The sequence below is a fragment of the Heptranchias perlo genome, chromosome 6 (assembly GCF_035084215.1).
Source record: "Heptranchias perlo isolate sHepPer1 chromosome 6, sHepPer1.hap1, whole genome shotgun sequence".
NCBI classification, from domain to species: domain Eukaryota; kingdom Metazoa; phylum Chordata; class Chondrichthyes; order Hexanchiformes; family Hexanchidae; genus Heptranchias; species Heptranchias perlo.
In genome coordinates, this window is record NC_090330.1 from 29,486,046 (window position 1) to 29,501,142 (window position 15,097).

Below are 15,097 nucleotides of genomic sequence, written 5' to 3' on the forward strand. Positions count from 1 at the left end.
GTTCACTTCCTAGAAGAAGCCGTAGCAGGCCTGGCAGCAACCTTGTTAAGCACACTATTTTAAAATGCCACAAACAGTACTGCAAGACCACCCAGACCACTCTGTGTATAATATTGCAAGTTTCTCCAAGTATAGGAAACTTCCACAAACACCCACAATTGTACCAGCAGCCAGAATAACTAATCCAGCAACCAACCTGTAACTCCTGCATACTCCCTTTAAATAGCGCTGGTGGGGGGTCCTTCACACCCTTTAACTCCAGATCAACTGTGTGAGGTTAGAACAGTGCATTGGCTGGAGCGGGCAGTTTGCAAATGCGTCAGCTGTTTCAAATCAGCGTTGCGCATTGATTAACGTCATAATCTCCCTACCTTACATGCTGCTGCCATTCATTAGGTGCATGTACGCAAACGCCTTTACCAAGGTGGCGCCCTGCGCTTGTCACGTCGGAAGTGTGCACGCGCATCGCGGAAACCATTTTCGGGGCTTAGAAGTCCACGTAGCGCCTACACAACAGGCACCACGCGGCCCAATTCAGCCCACATGGCATCTGATGACAAATAGATAAACTAGGGTACTTGCTACTATGTACATTTAGTAGCATGTTGCCTGAATATAGAATATTGAAGTGAGAAGAGTTAGAGCAGCTGAGTGGCACATGGCGGGCGGAAGAGAGGCCGGGGGGTGGTGGTTAACCAGTCAAATGCGCGACACGTGACCCGAACTCGCCACACCCCCAACTGTTGCCATTTTTACGGCGGCGGATTTCTTTTTTTAAAATTCGTTCATGGGATGTGGGCGTCACTGGCGAGGCCGGCATTTATTGCCCATCCCTAATTGCCCTTGAGAAGGTGGTGGTGAGCCGCCTTCTTGAACCTCTGCAGTCCATGTGGTGAAGGTTCTCTCACAGTGCTGTTAGGAAGGGAGTTCCAGGATTTTGACCCAGCGACAATGAAGGAACGGCGATATATTTCCAAGTCGGGATGGTGTGTGACTTGGAGAGGAATGTGCAGGTGGTGTTGTTCCCATGTACCCGCTGCTCTTGTCCTTCTAGGTGGTAGAGGTCGCGGGTTTGGGAGGTGCTGTCGAAGAAGCCTGTGGATGGTACACACTGCAGCCACTGTGCGCCAGTGGTGAAGGGAGTGAATGTTTAGGGTGGTGGATGGGGTGCCAATCAAGCGGGCTGCTTTGTCCTGGATGGTGTCGAGCTTTGTGAGTGTTGGAGCTGCACTCATCCAAGCAAGTGGAGAGTATTCCATCGCACTCCTGACTTGTGCCTTGTAGATGGTGGAAATGCTTTGGGGAGTCAGGAGGTGAGTCACCCGCCGCAGAATACCCAGCCTCTGACCTGCTCTTGTAGCCACAGTATTTATATGGCTGGTCATGTTAAGTTTCTGGTCAATGGTGACCCCCAGGATGTTAATGGTAAGGGATTTGGTGATGGTAATGTCGTTGAATATCAAGGGGAGGTGGTTAGACTCTCCCTTGGAGATGGTCATTGCCTGGCACTTGTTTGGCGCGAATGTTACTTGCCACTTATCAGCCCAAGCCTGGATGTTGTCCAGGTCTTGCTGCATGCGGGCTGGGACTGCTTCGTTATTTGAGGGGTTGCGAATGGACCTGAACACTGTGCAATCATCAGCGAACATCCCCATTTCTGACCTTATGATGGAGGGAAGGTCATTGATGAAGCAGCTGAAGATGGTTGGGCCTAGGACACTGCCCTGAGGAACTCCTGCAGCAATGCCCTGGGGCTGAGATGATTGGCCTCCAACAACCTCTACCATTTTCCTTTGTGCTAGGTATGACTCCAGCCACTGGAGAGTTTTCCCCCCCTGATTCCCATTGACTTCAATTTTACTAGGGCTCTTTGGTGCCACACTCGGTCAAATGCTGCCTTGATGTCAAGGGCAGTCACTCTCACCTCACCTCTGGAATTCAGCTCTTTTGTCCATGTTTGGACCAAGGCTGTAATGAGGTCTGGAGCCGAGTGGTCCTGGCAGAACCCAAACTGAGCATCAGTGAGCAGGTTATTGGTGATAAGTGCCGCTTGATTGCACTGTCGACGACACCTTCCATCACTTTGCTGATAATTGAGAGTAGACTGATGGGGCGGTAATTAGCCGGATTGGATTTGTCCTGCTTTTTGTGGACAGGACATACCTGGGCAATTTTCCACATTGTCAGGTAGATGCCAGTGTTGGAGCTGTACTGGAACAGCTTGGCTAGAGGTGCAGCTAGTTCTGGAGCACAAGTCTTCAACACTACAGCCGGGATGTTGTCAGGGCCATAACCTTTGCTGTATCCAGTGCATTCAGCCGTTTCTTGATATCACGTGGAGTGAATCGAATTGGCTGAAGACTGGCTTATGTGATGGTGGGGATATCGGAAGGAGGCCGAGATGGATCATCCACTTGCCACTTCTGGCTGAAGATGGTTGCAAACGCTTCAGCCTTGTCTTTTGCACTCACGTGCTGGACTCTGCCATCATTGAGGATGGGGATGTTTACAGAGCCTCCTCCTCCCGTTAGTTGTTTAATTGTCCACCACCATTCACGACTGGATGTGGCAGGACTGCAGAGCTTTGATCTGATCCGTTGGTTGTAGAATCGCTTAGCTCTGTCTATAGCATGTTGCTTCCACTGTTTAGCATGTATGTAGTCCTGAGTTGTAGCTTCACCAGGTTGGCACCTCATTTTTAGGTATGCCTGGTGCTGCTCCTGGCATGCTCTTCTACATTCCTCATTGAACCAGGGTTGATCCCCTGGCTTGTTAGTAATGGTAAAGTGAGGAATATGCCGGGCCATGAGGTTACAGATTGTGCTGGAATACAATTCTGCTGCTGCTGATGGCCCACAGCGCCTCATGGATGCCCAGTTTTGAGCTGCTAGATCTGTTCTGAATCTATCCCATTTAGCACGGTGGTAGTGCCACACAACACGTTGGATGGTGTCCTCAGTGTGAAGACGGGACTTTGTCTCCACAGGGACTGTGTGGTGGTCACTCCTACCAATACTGTCATGGACAGATGCATTTGCGACAGGTAGATTGGTGAGGATTAGGTCAAGTAAGTTTTTCCCTCGTGTTGGTTCGCTCACCAACTGCCGCATGCCCAGTCTGGCAGCTATGTCCTTCACGACTCGGCCAGCTCGGTCAGTAGTGGTGCTACCGAGCCACTCTTGGTGATGGACATTGAAGTCCCCCACCCAGAGTATATTCTGTGCCCTTGCTACCCTCAGTGCTTCCTCCAAGTGGTGCTCAACATGGAGGAAGACTGATTCATCGGTTTATTAGTCCAGGCCTCTGGATTACTAGTCCAGTAACATAACCACTATGCTACCGTACCCTATAACATGGCATCTGTGTATCCTGCCGTGGAGAGGCAAGAACTTCATTAACATATTTAAATCGGGCTCCCACAGTGCAATTGGGAGCCCAATTTAAAATTCACTGTTGCTGTGTGAGTTTCCCTGGGGCCGGCAGTGAAAGGGAGATGGGAGCTGCCAGCTCCACAAGGTTAGTGCCTTTTTTGGAACTCCTTGAGGACCAGGATGACCAGGTACACTCCCCACAGCCCCTCAAAGAAGCCTTCGGCCTCCCCTCTGCGGGTCACGGCCTCTCTCTTTCTTCCCCGCCTCCAGCCCCAATGTCCTCTTTTTTCTCCCCCCTCCCCCGCCACGGTGACCTCTCTTTCTTTCCCTCCCTCCCCCCGCCACGGTGACCTCTCTTTCCCTCCCTCTCCCCGCCACGGTGACCTCTCTTTCCCCCCCTCCCCCCGCCACGGTGACCTCTCTTTTCCCCCCCTCCCCCCGCCATGGTGATCTCTCATTTCCCCCCTCCCCCCGCCACGATGACCTCTCATTTCCCCCTCTCCCCCCGCCACGATGACCTCTCTTTCTCCCCCCTCCCCCGCCACGATGACCTCTCTTTCTCCCTCCCCCCCCCCCCGCCACGATGACCTCTCTTTCTCCCTCCCTCCCCCCGCCACGATGACCTCTCTTTCTCCCCCCCCTCCCCCCGCCACGATGACCTCTCTTTCTCCCCCCCTCCCCCCGCCACGATGACCTCTCTTTCTCCCCCCTCCCCCGCCACGATGACCTCTCTTTCTCCCCCCTCCCCCCGCCACGATGACCTCTCTTTCTCCCTCCTCCCCCCGCCACGATGACCTCTCTTTCTCCCCCCCCCCTCCCCCCGCCACGATGACCTCTCTTTCCCCCCCTCCCCCCGCCACGGTGACCACTTTTCAACAACAATTCTCCATGCCTCCCCCCTGCTCGTTTATGCTAGATTTTAAGAGCTGTTGTATAGGCCAGTAGATGAACAGTCATTTTGTAACAGAGAACGTCATCACTTGGCTTGGCAATGAGGGCTGAGAAGAGGTAGCAAAATCAGTTTTGCTGCTCTGAGATCTGACTATAAAGTATCTACCCATCATTTCTTCTAAGGAACCAGTGCAACAAACCATCTGTCTTTCTGCCTCAGTAAAACAAAATTTAAAAATTAAGTTTTCCCAATTTAATAGTTTTTTAAAAAAAATTTTGTTGATGGAAGTTCCAAAATTTCTGCTGGGGTTGCATGTTAAATCAATGGTCTTTTGAAAATGTCAGAACAGATGGTAAAGAGAGGATATTTGTAATTTAATCTGTTTGGGAAATGCAAGCACCACAAGACTAAAATACATTGATTAATGGAAAGCTGAAAATAAGTCTGTGATTATTTAAACAGGGGATGTACTACTGAGCATCAATGGTATTGACCTGACCTGTCTGAGTCACAGTGAAGCAGTGGCCACACTGAAAGCTAGTGCTACCTCGCCAGTTGTTTTACTGAAGGCACTGGAAGTACAAACAATAGAAGAGCAGGGCCAAGCTGCAGATGAACAACTGAGCACAAACAATGAGAATGAATATGATGCCAGTTGGTCGCCATCATGGGTCATATGGCTAGGATTGCCAAGGTGAGTGACTTATGTGCTCTGTCTTGTTCAATAGGTGATATTAAGACTCTTTTCACTGTTAACTCAGAAATGCCAAAGAAATTTTGCATCAATTTATTTCCTTCAAAGAGTATATTGTGGCTTACCGAATAATGTATAATTGCTTAGATTTCTCTACTTCTTTATTTTCAGCATTTTCTACATATCAGGGGAGTGCATGAAATTGGCACTGTCCATCATAGGGTGAGGACTTTTAGTTTGCTTTTCCCCATCAAGAGAAATGTTTGACATACTCAAGCATGGGCTTGCAGGTGCCAAGTTGGTACATCTGATCAAAACTCCCATCAGTGCACTTTGCCCTAGACTCCACTTTGATACTAATTGGGACTGGTGTTGACACTGGAGCTAGGAGCACTGACTAGTGCTAACACCAAAGAAGTCAAAGTGCTTTTTGACCTTGCCTGATGTTGAGCCTTTGGCATCAATCCAGTGATGTTTGCTAAATGGGTTGGTTCTTTGGCTTGTCGTATATCCTCTGTTCCAGCATATTTTACTTCTATTCAAGCTATATTCAAGTTTGTATTGTACCAGTCACAACTTTCCCTGATCATCTCTTACCAAGTTCAATTGGGGATCATTCCTACTCTCTTTATGAACAGGGTGTGTAAACTCAATTACATCCTTATACTGGGGATATAATTTTGGTTCTTTGCAAACAATGTATCCTGCACTAGAATTTCTAAGCCCCTGTGAGCTGTTGTTTCTCTCATGGTTAACTGCCTACTGGTGGCTTCTGATAGGTGACGTATTGGGCTTTAAGTGTTGATCATTGATCAAGCATTGATCATTAAAATGGCATGATAATCATGTGGTCAGGTCTTACTGTAAGTTGATGCCCACGGTGATATTACAGTTTATCCTTCAATAGAACATTATCCCAGCTTCCAACCTCCTTCCTCACAAATTGAAACTGAATTGCAGTTTTTACTGGGTTGATGATCATAAACTTTTGGCATTTTATGTAAATCACACCAAGTCTTTCTGTGAGTTTTGCTAACTGTTTTGAGGTCTGTAGTCCCAAAGACTTAGTCAGACTATCTCCAATGCAGAGGAAGGTAAATGGATAGTGGAATCTATTCTTCTTTGTTATTGCCTAGCAGGCAGAAGGCCTTTGCTAAGGGCACTCCTTAAGATTTATTGTTATTTTTTCAGCTGACTTAAAGTAGATAGTATCATGGTAGGTACAGCACAGGAGGAGGCCATTCAGCTCATCATGTCTGTGTCGACTCCTTGAAAAAACTATCCAATTAGTCCCATTCCCCTGCTCTTTCCCCATAGCCCTGTAATTTTTTTCCCTTCAAGTATTTATCCAATTCCCTTTTGAAATTTACTATTACATCTGCTTCTACCACCTTTTCAGTCAGTGCATTCCACATCATTACAACTCGCTGTGTAAAAAAATGTTTCCTCATGTCGCTTCCGGCTCTTTTGCCGATCACCTTAAATCTGTGTCCTCTGGTTACCGACCCTTCTGCCACTGGAAACAGTTTCTCCTTATTTACTCTATCAAAACTGTTCATGATTTTGATCACCTCTATCAAATCTCCCCTTAGCCTTCTCTCCTAAGGAGAACAATCCCAGCTTCTCCAATCTCTCCACATAACTGAAGTCCCTCATCCCTGGCACCATTCTAGTAAATCTCTTCTGTATCCTCTCTAAGGCCTTGACATCCTTCGTAAAGTGTGGTGCCCAGAATTGAACACAATATTTCGTCTGAGGCCTAACCAGTGTTTTATAAAGATTTAGCATAACTTCCTTGCTTTTGTACTCTATGCCTCTATTACTAATCTCAGTTGAGGACAGCTGCAAAGCTGCCACATGGAGTAATCTGCACACCAGTGGAAATAATTATGGCTTAGATCACTCAGCTTTAGATGATTTACATTTTGATTAATTTGTTCCAGTTGCTAGAATCTTAACTCCCACGCAAGAGACTCCTTTCTTCTCTTCCTGGCTATGCTTTTTCTGTCTCCTAAAGTGTGAGGTTGATGGCAAGAATAAAGAATACCAAGTAAACAAGTGAAAATGTAATGGAGCTGCAATAAGCATTTATTGAAATGTTTCATTTCTTTTCAGCTCCCTTCATAGCAGTCATGATATTGTCCTACGGAGGAGTAGCTCAGGAAGCTGGGGCTTTAGTATTGTTGGTGGTTATGAAGAAAATCACTGTAATCAGCCCTTTTTTATCAAAACAATTGTATTTGGGACACCAGCTTATTATGATGGAAGACTGAGGTAACCATTTCTTTTGTCTTTATTGGGAATTATCTCTTTGGAGAAGCCTCCATTTTAAAATGTGAAATCCTGAATGTTACTAGCTCCTTCATTGTTGAGGCTGAATGTAGTCCCAAATGTATGTTTATTTCACTTTACAATAGCTGTAATAATTCAATTAACAATGATGTGGAGATGCCGGTGATGGACTGGGGTTGACAATTGTAAACAATTTTACAACACCAAGTTATAGTCCAGCAATTTTATTTTAAATTCACAAGCTTTCGGAGACTTCCTCCTTCCTCAGGTAAATGTTCAGGAGCTCCTTGAAGCCTACGCAAATGCGTAGGCTTCAAGGAGCTCCTGAACATTTACCTGAGGAAGGAGGAAGTCTCCGAAAGCTTGTGAATTTAAAATAAAATTGCTGGACTATAACTTGGTGTTGTAAAATTGTTTTCAATTAACAATGTATAATGGACCTTTTTTAGGTACTACTTTAGACACAAATCGCTCCCTGCCGAAGAATTGAGAATACAGTGGATGAAGATTACATTTTTAAAATCTTCACTCTCCTCCCCCTCCACTTTTTCTTATGCATATATTTTGTTTACATGAAACAGTTGTCTCAAAATATGTGCAGGAGTAGTTTTAAATAATCGTTAGTTAGGGTTGATTCCAATTATGTTGCATGCAACTAATGTGATATGTTTCATGAAAATTTAATTGTGGCCCAGGTTTTCTAAAACATTTTATAAGTTACATTATACACTTAATTCATTATGCTAAATATTGAAAACTTGCACATACCTAGTAAATAATTAATGGGATTTCAAATTCCTTAATCTGTAAAAACTAAACACTGTTGATCACAGTCACATGGTAAAAATGGCTTAAGTGAGAATTGTTTCATTGTTGGAATGTAAACATTTTTATTATCGACTAATTTAATCGAGATATTTCTGTAGGCTTATGTTTGAGTTTTCTCAACTGGTTCATTGTCAAGTGTTTTCCTGTTTCTGACTGGTTAAGAATTTGTACTCTATTTTTTCTGTTTTGCTTACCTTAACAATCATATCCCACGAGAGTTAATTTTCCCACCAGAAAAACTTCTGCGTAATGACAGTTCTCAGCTTGATTTTTTTGTACCAGCCACCAGCATAGAACCATAGAAGTTTACAACACATAAGGGAGCCATTTGGTCCATCATGCCTGGTGTGTTTCAATTTGCAGCACTGGAATGCTCTTTGCTCCCCCTACTCGTCCCAAGCCTGTTCACCCTTCCTCCCAGCATCTACACTCCCACTCAGTCCAACCCTGGCTCTTTCTCAACATTTCAGGTGCAGTGCCCCACCCACAACATGCCTGCTCCCTCTGAGAGCCAATACCAGCCTTTAGGCCTTGCCCTCTGCCTCATTGCTTCCTGTGAAGTCAATTCCCAGCCGTAAGGTTTCTGCCCTTGGTCTGCCCAATCCCTTTGCGTGTCAGCCCTGTAAATAAATCCCAAATACAAGGAAAAATCTTTAATATAGCCCATATACAGACCCGTAATTGATACTCGAGTAAACTCCACAGTGATAAAGAAAACTTTTGAAGAAAATTCTGCAGCTATGGTAATAAGGCTTCACTGCAACAGTGAATCATTTGCACTTCTGTACGAGGTTAAAAGCTGTTGTGGTTTTATATTCACTCAAGAGTTACACGATGGTGGAGTTTGCAGGCCTTGAGTCTTGCAAATACTGAAAAATTTAAAAATAAGTAGCTGATCTTCCATGACATTGCACATAGTGAGTCACAGTCAAGTGTAGTCCAGGTGAAGCAGGGTTGGAGGGTGTGGGATAATTAGAACAGGGCATGCAGACTTAATTCATTCCCAATTTTAAAGGCACGTGTTCTGTCCTTATTTTTATTTAACCATTATAAATTCCTATATCCACAATTAAAATGGAAACTGCCCATGTAAATTTGTCATGCTATAATCACACCCACTGATCAATAGTGACACTGCAGCAGCTGTATTGGAGGGAGAGTGTTATTACACTGTGACAAGTTTACATAGGCAGTCTCCATTATAAATGTGGACATAGGAATTTATAAAGGGAAAACTTGCCAAGAAGTGCATACAGTTGTAAGATTTTTAATATATTATAGATATTAAGGGAGTACGGTAAAACAAGTTGAGATCAAGATCAAAGACTTGCATTTAAATAGCACCTTTCATGACCTCAGGATGTCCCAAAGCGCTTTACAAACAATGAAGAACTTTTGAAGTGTTTGCACTGTTGTAATGTAGGAAACACGGCATCCAATTTTGGGCACAGCAAGCTCCCACAAACAGCAATAAAATAAATGAGCAGATCATCTGTTTTAGGTGTTTGTTGAGGGATAAATATTGGCCAGAACACCAGAAGAACTCCCCTGCTTTTTGAATAGTGCCGTGGGATCTTCTACATCCACCTGAGAGGACAGATAGGGCCTCGGTTTAACGTCTCATCTGAAAGATGGCACCTCCAACAGTGCAGCAGGTCCCGCGATACTGCACTAAAGTATCAGCCTAAATTATGTGCTCAAGTCTTTGGAGTGGGGCTTGAACCCATAACCTTCTGACTCAGAGGCGAGAGTGCTACCACTGAGCCACAGCTGATACTGGTGACAGAGACTTATGATGCTGGATTTCTGCCCCTTTTGTACAAGGTGCCATTTCCAGTGGGCTGGGGAATGTAAACAGGCAAGAGTTTCGTTAAAATATGCTAATGACACATGAGCACCACAATGATGCCCCATGCATCCTTTTCCAACTTTTACATCAAATCTACAGCACATCCAATAGATGCCCATATAATAGGGCATCTGGGTGCTAGGTGCTGAAGAGTACAGGGAAATAGCTTTAATGGGCCAGGAAGAAAACTGATCCAGCAGTTTTGTGGATACATTTGACCCATTTTTCATTTTATTTTTTTTTGTTTTGTTTTTCTCCTGGCACCTAGGTTTTCGTGTTAATATTTTTTGCCTCACCATCATTACTGACATCTGTAGGTCTCCGAATGGGAATCCCTTTATTTGAGGAAGATAGAGAATGCCAAGCAAGTCAGCCTGCATAAGAAGTGCTCTGCCAACACCTATGCACCTACATCTGCCAACGCTGGTGACCGTAGAATCATAGAAATTTATGGCTCAGAAGGAGGCCATTCGGCCCATTGTGTCTGTTCCAGCTGAAAAAGAGCTACCCAGCCTAATCCCACTTGCCAACTCTTAGTCTGTAGCCTTGTAGGTTACGGCACTTCAAGTGCATATCCAAGTACTTTTTAAATGAGTTGAGGGTTTCTGCCTCTACCACCCTTTCAGGCAGTGAGTTCCAGACCTCACCACCCTCTGGATGAAAAAAATTCTCCTCAACTCCCCTCTAATCTATCTACCAATTACTTTAAATCTATGCCCCCTGGTTATTGACCTTTCTGCTAAGGGAAATAGGTCCTCCCTATCCACTCTATCTAGATCCCTCATAATTTTATACACCTCAATTAAATTTCCCTTCAGCCTCCTCTGTTCCAAAGAAAACAACCTCAGCCTATCCAATCTTTCGTCATAGCTAAAATTCTCCAGTCCTGGCAATATCCTCATAAATCTCCCCTGTACCCTCTAGTGCAATCACATCTTTCCTGTAACGTGATGACCAGAACTGTACGCAGTACTCTAGCTGTAGCCTAATTAGAGTTTTATACAGTTCTAGTACAACCTCCCTGCTCTTACATTCTATGCCTCAGCTAATAAAGGCAAATATCCCGTATGCCTTCTTAATCACCTTATCTATCTGTCCTGCTACCTTCAGGGATCTGCACTCCAAGATCCCTCTGTTCCTCTACACCTCTCAGTATCCTCCCATTTATTGTGTATTCCCTTGCCTTGTTTTCCCTCCCCAAATGCATTAACTCACACTTCTCGGGATTGAATTCCATTTCCCACTTTTCTGCCCACCTGACCAGTCCATTAATATCTTCCTGCAGTCTACAGCTTTCCTCCTCACTATCAACCACACATCCAATTTTTGTATCATCTGCAAACTTCTTAATCATGCCCACTACATTTAAGTCTAATTCATTGATAAACACCACAAAAAGCAAGGGACCTAGTAGGGACCAAACCTTGCTTTATAGGATCTGGTTCAGCAGAAAGCCAGAAGCGGAGCTGTGCCATCTGTGCAAGGACCCTGCTGCTAGCTGCACCATAGGACCGATATAACCAGTCAGATGCAGCCTCAAGTCTTCACATGGGGTTTCCTTTTCCTTCAGTTTTGTCTGACGCTTCTTAATCCCATGGCCCCTTCAGCCTTGGCAAAGAATGTTAAAGAGTTGGGATGCCTTTGAGCATTTCTAGAGGCTTTCAGAATATTTGTCCACCTTTTGTGACATTTACCTTTAATTGTCCCCGTCCCCATAAATTTTATGTACATGCAATTTTCTGCTGCCCCCACTAGTGTGCTCCTAGTGCCAGGCCAAGTCTGCTTCTGAATCTGTGAATAGTTATGCAAATGAGCTGACCTGCAAAAATGTGAGTAATCTCAGTAATTTAGCATTCAGGTGGGATTAGCACCACTTCTTAACCATTTAGACCTGATTTATACCAGTGGACAAAAACTGGTGCATAGATCTCATAAAAACATAGTAAAGAACAATAATTTAAAACAACTTGACAGTGGCAAGGGTCTTGTGGTCATGAAATATATAATTTTAAACACAGGCTTCCCACGCTCCCCTACTAACCACTGTGAAATATAATCAGCCTTCACACTCCCCCAGAAATCATTATATAATTTTCCTACTGTATTAATGTAATGACCAATTAACTTATGTTGCAGTCTGAATCACTTGATATCAAATGTGAAATTTACTATTCATTGATATAAAGTTGATCAACCATTTTAAATTAGTTACTATATTTTAAGTGAAGTTAAAAAATTGTCATTCAGGGAGAGTGAGAGAGATGCAGAAGAAAAAAGACAGAGAATTTGAGACTTTCAGAAGAGGGGGAGACAAGAGCACAAATTATAACTCCCAGCGAGAATCATGTGGGTGAGAGCTGAGGCGGACAGGAAACCGTCCGACCCTCCACAGCGTGAGACCCAGGAGTCTCCCATCCGAACCTGGTGGGAAGTGCTAGCTGGCCGACCGACTGACGTGGGATTTCAGGTGGCAGAAACCACCCCGGGGACCTAAAGGAACTGGTATGAAAGGTGTCAGGAGGCCATCGCAGTCGGTAGAGGGATAGAGAAGCTCGGGCAAGGGAAGCCCAAGGTTTCCTTGTGGGGCCCAAAGGCCCACATGATCCAAGGAAACAGATTATTTTTGTTAATTGACATACCTTTCTGGCCCCGGATCCGCTTACCGGTAGGTTGACCTGGCACGGAAGCCACGATGGCTTCCGCGCACAGGCCTCTGGTTAAATATGCAGTCAGGTCCCGATGATGTCACCGGAGCCCAATCTGCATATTTAAAGAAGGACCCTGCTGCCTTCCGGCGGGTGTGCCCCTCTTCCGCTCAAAAGAGCAGAATCCCACAGGAAGGCAGCGGGATTGGAGGGAGTAAGTTACTGCGTCAATTTTAACTACCCGCCCATCTGATTTTTACTGGGCGGGCATGGTAAAAACCAGCCCTGGAGAGTTGGGGACAAACGTAGGTACAGACAATGAGAGAATGTGTGTATGAGATATACAAAGAATGGAAGTTGAACAAAAACAAATTAAGGGAGGAGAAAACCTAGAGAATAGGAGCCAAACAGAGACATTTGTAGGAAGATAGAGACAGTTTTTTTTTGACCACGAACAACGAAAAGGGAAATCAACTAGTTTATTTTACGGACTGGCAGGTTGCCTATTCTTCAATAATGGGAAATTGTTCACTATTGGCACGGCTGCAGTGCCACCAGAAGTGCCTCGATGTATCTCACATCATGGGTACAGAGAGGGGACCTTCTGGTATTTTCCAGGGTCCCCTCATTTAAATCATTTTTAGTGCTCCGAGCACTGATTGGGCCCTGCACTGAGAATGTGGAGGCCAGAGGGAGGGATATCAGGGCAGCTGCTGCATCCTAAAGGAGAACCTGCAGTTCCTGGCATGAAGAAGTTCAATGTGAGCCTATTGTTTCTTGCTGAATTGTTGAAGATAGCTCAGGAATCAGTAAGGCCCCAGGAAGGAAGGAGTACTGCCCCCTTTTTGGATAGAGCCCTTGAGGTTATGCTCAGAGAGGTGAGGCAAAGGAGAGTTTGCCATATTTGGTTTGGAGGGGAATTCTCCTCAGAAAGCAGCTAGAGAAGAGGTGGATAGGCAGGTCAATGTCGTGTCTGCAGTCAGGAGTCTGACATCCCAAATGCGCAAGAAATTTAATATGGAAGAAGTTTGCCAAGCTAAGAGTCTGTTGAAGTTATCTCTTTCCACAATTCTGTTATAGCATAGTAGCAGCACATACTTTCACCTCAACCAGCTGTGTGCTCACCTAGGATGCTAGGCCATCTTAGGGAGCCCTCTGGACTATGTAACACTATCACAAAGCAGGACACACCTTTCACTTTGCAAAGAAACCTTTTAAGTATCCACCAACACCCCCTGCACACTGCATTCTTGTTTTAGGATGCACAGCGACCAATTGTATGGCAGTGCTCATGAAATAATCAGCACTTGAATTTCTTTATGATTGCAGGAAAGAACACATACAACTGAAGGAAGAGGCTGGCAGTGGGATGCTTAACCTCAAACCCTTAATAACATTAGACGTAGTAGGCAGCCACTTTGTAGAGCCCATTGTAGAGGGTCATCTCCAGGCTAGAACTGGATTATTGCTGATCCTTTTCCCACCTATGAATTTTTCACATACATTGATATTCTGTCAATTGAAAAGTTAACATGTTTTGGTTAGTGCAGTGTTGTCCAATAGAAATCGCTGACTATGCACAGGCGTGGCTACAGCAACACCGTTTACCCACATGCATTCATTTTAGTAGAAAACACCTTGCACACATTACAGGTAAATGTACTTCACATGTATATTTACTTAACAAACACCTGCTACCATTTAGTGTAAAGTTTTGCAGTCTTTCTCTTCCACCAAATTTTGGAAATCTGGCATGAATTTATCAGCATACATCACATCTTAGTGCAGCTTCTAGGTTTTTGACCAGCAGTGGCAAACAATACTTTGACTTCATCTGTGTAATTGCTGAGAATGTTAACTCGCACAACAAGGCGTCCCAGACCCGGCCCTGCTCTCCACCCTGAACGCGATTGGATGCTGCTTGCCCTTTGCCATGATATGCCCTGCAAGAAAGGCTGTCTGTCTTTCTAATAATTGAATCTCCTACCACTACCACTCGTCTATTCTGTTTTTATCCCCTTGGGTAACCACTTGCTCCATAGTGCTATGGGCATTGCTTATGATTAGCTGTATCTCCGATCTTGTCCTCATCACGGGCACTCGCGCTGGATAATGGTTGGACAGTTTCAGGTGCACAGGGGTTTCTTGCTCCTCTCTACTTTTTCCTTCCTGCACGACAAGTGGTCACCCATTTTCCTGCTCCTGACTCCTCTCGGCCTGTGGGATGAACACTTCCTGGAATTTACGTTCCACAAACCTCTCCTCCTTCTGTATGGTGCAGAGTGTGGTCAGCTTCTGCCCGAGCTCAGCATGTTTCTGTTCAAGCAACACAACCTTCCAACACTTCAAACATGCCTACTCCTCTTATGGATCTTGTGGATCCAGGAAAGACCACATCATGCATGCCATACACATAACTGGCTTTGCAATTGAATTTGCTATTTTTATAAATCTAACTCTTCTACCATCATTTCTGAGAATAAGTAGGTTGATGATCTGGATGCCTCTACATACCTGTAGTATTTC

General features: G+C 44.8%; 1 protein-coding gene across 2 annotated transcripts in view; it reads left to right on the forward strand.

The window, feature by feature from the left end:
• Nucleotides 1-15,097, forward strand: part of lnx2a (ligand of numb-protein X 2a) — a 186,886-nt gene that overhangs the window by 164,051 nt on the left and 7,738 nt on the right. For both annotated transcript variants that reach the window (XM_067986007.1, XM_067986008.1), the window contains 2 exons: nucleotides 4,726-4,957; nucleotides 7,073-7,231. In XM_067986007.1, the coding sequence (XP_067842108.1) occupies nucleotides 4,726-4,957; nucleotides 7,073-7,231 (391 nt within the window). The remainder of the gene's footprint in view (nucleotides 1-4,725; nucleotides 4,958-7,072; nucleotides 7,232-15,097) is intronic.